Below are 6421 nucleotides of genomic sequence, written 5' to 3'. Positions count from 1 at the left end.
GTGTGACACCATGACTCCACTGTATCATTACATAGCAAATAGATGTCTGCTGCTATGGTAATGTTTTAAATCTCATATATATAATCCTTAAGTATCAAAACAGTTCAAACTGTCCCCTGCCCTTTTGTTCAGTAATAGCTTTAACTTGTGTCCATGACTCAGTTGCTGTTGCTTTCAGGGCTTTGGTTAACCACTCATATTTTGTGTTGTGACATTTTTAGCAAGGTTTCAAGGGTTTCCAAGTGGCTCCTGAGCGTCACAGCAATGCAGTCCCCTTCCAGTTTAATGGAAACGAGTATACGTTAAACCACGGCTCGGTGGTGATCGCTGCCATCACCAGCTGCACCAACACCAGCAACCCATCTGTCATGCTGGGAGCAGGTAGGTGTACACTACTTCTCTTAATGGACTTTCTGGGATATGGTGGGAGGTGTATGTTAGTCAGGGTGGAGACTGATTGTACTGCTATTTGTTCTGTTATTTGACACAGTTAGTAAAGGTCAATGCTCTTCCTCCAGGGCTCCTTGCTAAGAAGGCAATAGAGTGTGGCTTGAGCGTGAAGCCGTACATAAAGACCAGCCTGTCACCTGGCAGTGGAGTGGTCACCTATTACCTAAAGGAGAGTGGTGTTATGGACTACCTCTTTAAGCTGGGGTAAGCTGCTAAAATCTGTCATTTATGTATGGTTGATCCCACACATGTTCAAGACAAAAGCCCATTATTTTCTACCCTGGAACACAGTAGTTTGACACACACAATAAAACTTTAGGTCCACTCACTAGCCTTTTTACTCACATTTTAAGTCAAGCAGATAGAGAATTTAAAAACGGTGTCACCAGTAAATATGTTACAAAGTACATATCCTGCTTTTATATCCATATTTTTGGGACCAGACTTTGGCCAAATGGTATATTGTTTTTATTAGGGGTGGGAGAAAAATGTTATCCTTCCAAAATATTCTAGAAATCCAATTGAGACATTATTCACTGATAAAACAAGATGGGAACATTTGTTTGGTATAGTCAAGTAAAGTTTTAGTAAAGTAAAATTAAGGTACTTTATCACATTGATGCAAAACATCCTGTACATCCAAAAATGCCATAAAGCAGTTCTGCTCTGATTTGCTACATGGCCTACAGCCTTCAAATACATACAGACATATTGAAGAGCTAGGTACAGACAGTAGTATGAACAAACTGCAGAAAATGGTTCATTATTTTGAAGCATTTGATGCAGTAAAATGGTGACATCTGCTGGGCTGGCCTTGGTATTGCATTTGTATGTCAGTCTTAAATAAAATGGCATGATGAAATGGAGTCAGAGTTCACTTACTGGGGTTATTGATCAGTACTTGATCAGCAAATAGCGTGTTAGCGGGGGCTGAAATGTGATTTTGACAGGTCTTAAAAATCTTTTTGGATTAATGCAGTTAAAATTTCTTGTGTAGAGTAAAAAAGAATTTTGCGCTGTAACAACTACAAAACACCTGGCATGCAACCAATACTGATTTTCCTTTATATCCATCATCATACTTTTTTGTGGACATGAAATAGGTCTTAAATTGCATTGATAATTGTCTTAAAACGTCAGAAACCCTGAGTAAAGGTCACCATTATAAAACTGACCACAGAACTGCAGTCTGCTTTTAAACACTGGCAGATTGATACAACACCTTTTTAATACAAGTGTTACATAACCAGGCCTCGCTCATGGTGCTCATGTGATTTTTAGTGTGGTGAGGATTGATACATCTTGCCACAGTATTTCTGCTTTGAAAAGTCAATACTGTGTTAGACGGTCTACTTAGACTCAACATCACCACATTAAAGCAAAATGTCTTCTGTAGTCTCACTGCATATGTCCTCATATGACCTGTCTACTACATAAAGAAATGTATTTTTACATTTTAGCTTTTCTGACAGTCTAGCTGTTGATGCATAGGTAAATAAGTAATTTGACACCTTTTGTAAACAATCATTTTGTCTTTCCTGTTAGCTTTGAGGTTGTTGGCTATGGTTGCATGACCTGTATAGGCAACAGTGGGCCGCTGCCAGAGCCAGTGGTGGAGGCCATAACCCAGGTACCAAGAGGCTGTGTCCACATCCCTACTGTATCATTTCACATCTTCAGGCACTCATTAGCTCTTTCTCCTCTTCATTTATCTTTTTTTCCCACTTCTTGGCATTCTTCACTGTCACATGTCCTGTGGTAGCAGGGATATTGTAGGCACTGACGCTACCTTCGCTCTTTAATTTAGTTTGCTTGTACTTTTTCTCTTTTACTTTTTTCTTTATGTGACACATCCTCTCTCATTTTACAATCTATGTACATCAGTGATACATTTCAAACTATAAATACATACAGTATTTTCTTTCTTGCTCATATAATTTGAGGTGTTTACATTCATTTGTGTTTCAGGGAGACCTGGTTGCTGCAGGAGTCCTATCAGGAAACCGAAACTTTGAAGGGCGAGTCCACCCCAACACCAGAGCAAACTATCTGGCTTCTCCCCCGCTTGTCATCGCCTATGCAATCGCCGGTACTGTGAGGATAGACTTTGAGAAAGAGCCCATTGGTGAGTAGTTGTATTTTTAATGTGCTGGTTGAAGTTTTAATCCTAAAATTTGAAAAGCAGATTGGTGAAGATGTGGCCAATAACAAGATCATAATCTGCTCTCGTTTTTTGTGTCACACTGAGCAGGGTCAGATTTTAGAGCAGGGAGAATTGACCTGTAAATACCTACACATTTTAAATGGTATATTGAAAGAGTTGTATGAAGCCTTTAATGATGGCATCTGGAGTGAGCTGTGTAAATTGGATAAATGTCCTCCAGTGATGTTACTTGCGTCAGCATTGGTTGAGGCTGAAAACTACAAATTTGAAATGGAAAAAAAACCTGGGCAGCTTCCAGGCTACATTAGCCACTGCTAGCATAACACCAGAATCTCTGACCAAACTGTCAGAGGCCAGGTTGCTACAGAGGTAGCACCTCACCTCACACAAACAAGCAGCTCTGTCTTACACACACACACACACACACGCATGTCTCAGCCCTGACTACTAGCACCACAGGGATGCACGTCACTATGCATGCTAGTCACACTTAGTGGTTGTGGTCTGTCAGTGTCCCCATAATCCAGCACACATGACTGTGACCCAGGGAGTATTTACTCTTTAAATAACACAGGCTGATATTGCTGCTAAGACCCAGTTTTGTGGTTCTATTCAGTTTGGCTAGACCCCAGTCTGGGACATTTTTATCCCTTACAAGCAGAGTTCAATACATTATGGTTAAACAGTCATATCTGGGTCTGTTTACAGATGTCGTTATACATGCAAGTTGGAGCCAGATGTAGAATCTAAAGGTTACTTTGTAGCCAATCCAACAGCATCCCATTGTGAAGACACTGTGTCTCTGGATTTAAAAAATACATTTCCACAGACAACACAGTTCTAATAGGATTTGACAAGCTTGACATTGAAAAAGATAGCTTCCAGCTAATGAATATAAGACTGACTCATATGTTTGCAGTGCAGTCTGAACGTCAGCACATAGGACTACATGTTTGAATCCCTTTTGGTGAGCAGGAAATGTGGAAATGGTTGGGTAGGTGTTGCCTATCTTGTTGCCCAGCTCTTCTCCACTTTCCTCCATTGCTAATACTCGCCTTGGCTGTGGAGTTGTCACTGTGTGCCAGAAGTGCCTGTTTGACCCTGTGCCAGGACCCCCTCGTCTTTGTTCCACCTTTACTTCCTGCCGCTCTAATAGCTGATGTAGTTGCCTGGATAACCTTGTCCCAGGATTCTGACTGAGTCATCTCAAGTCTCGCCTTAGCGCACTCAGATTCTTCAGTCAGGCCATGAAGAGGCAGTTCCAGTGCTCCTTTGTTATAGAAGTAGATGCAGCTTAGAGATCTTGGCAGTCTCAGCCACTTTTTAATGAGGGAACTGACCGTCCTCTCCAGTTTTTCAACTTGAGTGATGGGGACCTCCATATTCATTCAGTGTCCACAACAACCGATTGAGCAATCTGAACAGGCAGTGCTTGAAATGAAGGATGCCCTGTTGTCCTGGGGACATTTAAATAAAAAATAGCACCTGGGACACAAAGGTACAGCGTTGGGGACAATTCTGGGACAGTAGAGAAATGAATCATTACGTGACCAGAAAATAATATCCTGACCTATTTAATTGCAATCACGATGCACAGTCTAAATTGTGCTCTTTTTTTCTGAACTGTAAATGCCCTGTAGACTATAGCCAGACTTTAATACCCTGTTGCATTAAATATATTACACAGGCTTCAAAGGTTTGAATAAAGCCCCAGTTTAATTTTGAATTGTAGTTTAATTTGAAATTACTGCAACCAAAGTATGAAACTATATTCATTATGTAGGATAAGAAAAGAACTTGGGACAATGGTCGATTGTTTGGTTTGTATCCCTGAATATGTATTGTACCAGCACCCCGAGCTCTTAACTGGTGCCCCTCATACAGTAGCAACTGAATTCCCATCTACACTGACTTCCTGCTCTACAATCCATCCTCTGACTATAGAAATAGAGCTGCTTGGCTTGATGTTCCTGAGGGCCAGTACAGCAAAATGTAACCTTTTTTAGATCGAATCACTGCTAGGCCTGAACAGGCTGTCTTGACTTGCTTTTGAAATTTCATTTGAGCTTTTTACGTGTGTTAAATGAAAGGTAGGAGGTCATTGATCCCCCTCGTCCTTTGTCTCCTTTGTAGCCATTAACTCTGAAGGCAAAGAGATCTTCCTGAGGGATATCTGGCCCACACGGGAGGAGATTCAGGCTGTGGAGAGAACCTATGTCATCCCATCAATGTTCAAAGAAGTCTATGAGAAGATTGAGGTAGTGTTACCTTCACTGTGTTATCAAGCATTCCAGCAGTGTAATGTAGATGCGTGACTGACATGAATCTTCTGTGTTGCTGCAGAAAGTGAATGAACGCTGGAACTCTCTGGTTGCTCCCTCTGACAAGCTGTATACCTGGGACCCCGAATCAACCTACATCAAGTCGCCACCGTTCTTTGATGGTTTGGTAAATATATACCATAGATACATCTTCCCAAACTACTGCAACTACTACCAGTGCTAGTATATGGGAATGGAAGGCTGCCATTATTAAAATGAAACCATCTAATCTAATACTGGTTTTATTTTACATTAATGTGCGCATGATATATGAACGCATTTCATTTTTAAAATGCAGTTTTCATTTTCATCATGGAAATGTGGAACTACAGCCAAAACAGCAATGAAAATAAATGTCATAAAGTCATTTATACTTACACATTTAGTGATGCATGTCTTCAATTTAAGCCATTAACCATGGTTGTGTGATGTTGATAGATAAATGCCACCATGTGCACACTGTAAATAAAATAAAAATAAAATGTAAAACTGGACTTTTAAATATGCTGTCCTGATTTTTAGCACCGTTTTATTAAAATGAAGTGTAAAGGGCTGTTTTGATGATCATTGTTAAAATAGAGTGATTCAAGCATAAAAACCTCTAGTTTATAATAACATTCAGCTGATAATGCAACATCAACTCCTCCAGCTTGTGGCCAGAGCTGGAAAAATGAGCAGTGTTTCTATTCTATGTTCTTATAATTTTTTGTCACATTGTCTTTATTCAGACCATGAAGCTGCAGCCACCCAAGTCCATACATGACGCCTACGTGCTGCTGAACTTGGGAGACTCGGTCACAACAGACCACATTTCTCCTGCAGGGAACATCGCCAGGAATAGCTCTGCAGCGCGCCACCTGACCAGCAGAGGGTGAGTGACCCCAACGGTTTCAACTGTGAATTCACAGCAGTCTTTTATGTAGGTTGTATCCAAACTGTCCATTAAACCTTTCTGCTTCGCAATTGTTGTGTTTTTTCAGTTTGACCCCTCGTGACTACAACTCGTACGGCTCCCGGCGGGGTAACGACGCTGTTATGGCCAGAGGGACGTTTGCCAACATCCGCCTCTTTAACAAGTTCCTCAACAAGCAGGCGCCACAAACCATTCACCTGCCAACTGGAGAAACGGTCAGCATGCAGCACCCCTCTGGGACTCTCTAACAATGCTGTGCTGTCTGACTGAAGTCATTCTTTGAGTTCAGCAAAATGCTTTTACCTCAGTTGACCCTTCCTAAATCCCGCCCCTTTTCACTCTGTGCTCCAATAACAGTTGAGCAAGCCTCGGTCAGTCAACTTTCTCCTTTCCTGTAGCTAATATTATCTAACTATTCAATTCAAATCAATCATTAGTTAACATTTGACAACTTCTTTTAACTTGCTATCTTTTAACCATCTTGGTTGTCTTTTCAAGATAGACGAGCCTAGCACATAGCGTAGCTGGAAAAGAGAAAGATGGACAAGATTCTGACTGAGGCTTGCTCAACTG

At 41.1% G+C, this 6421-nt stretch overlaps 1 protein-coding gene across 1 annotated transcript in view; it reads left to right on the top strand.

Annotated features, from left to right (window-relative positions):
- The window catches only part of aco1 (aconitase 1, soluble), an 18338-nt gene that overhangs the window by 8509 nt on the left and 3408 nt on the right, over nt 1-6421 (top strand). Inside the window, exons 11-18 of the mRNA XM_035675543.1 lie at nt 222-381; nt 519-654; nt 1996-2080; nt 2419-2575; nt 4748-4872; nt 4958-5062; nt 5664-5806; nt 5916-6063. Coding sequence (XP_035531436.1) covers nt 222-381; nt 519-654; nt 1996-2080; nt 2419-2575; nt 4748-4872; nt 4958-5062; nt 5664-5806; nt 5916-6063 — 1059 coding nt within the window. The remainder of the gene's footprint in view (nt 1-221; nt 382-518; nt 655-1995; nt 2081-2418; nt 2576-4747; nt 4873-4957; nt 5063-5663; nt 5807-5915; nt 6064-6421) is intronic.

Source organism: Morone saxatilis, unplaced genomic scaffold (genome assembly GCF_004916995.1).
Source record: "Morone saxatilis isolate NCDOM2014 unplaced genomic scaffold, NCSU_SB_2.0 Contig4, whole genome shotgun sequence".
Classification (NCBI taxonomy): domain Eukaryota; kingdom Metazoa; phylum Chordata; class Actinopteri; family Moronidae; genus Morone; species Morone saxatilis.
This window is presented reverse-complemented; position numbering and strand designations above follow the sequence as displayed.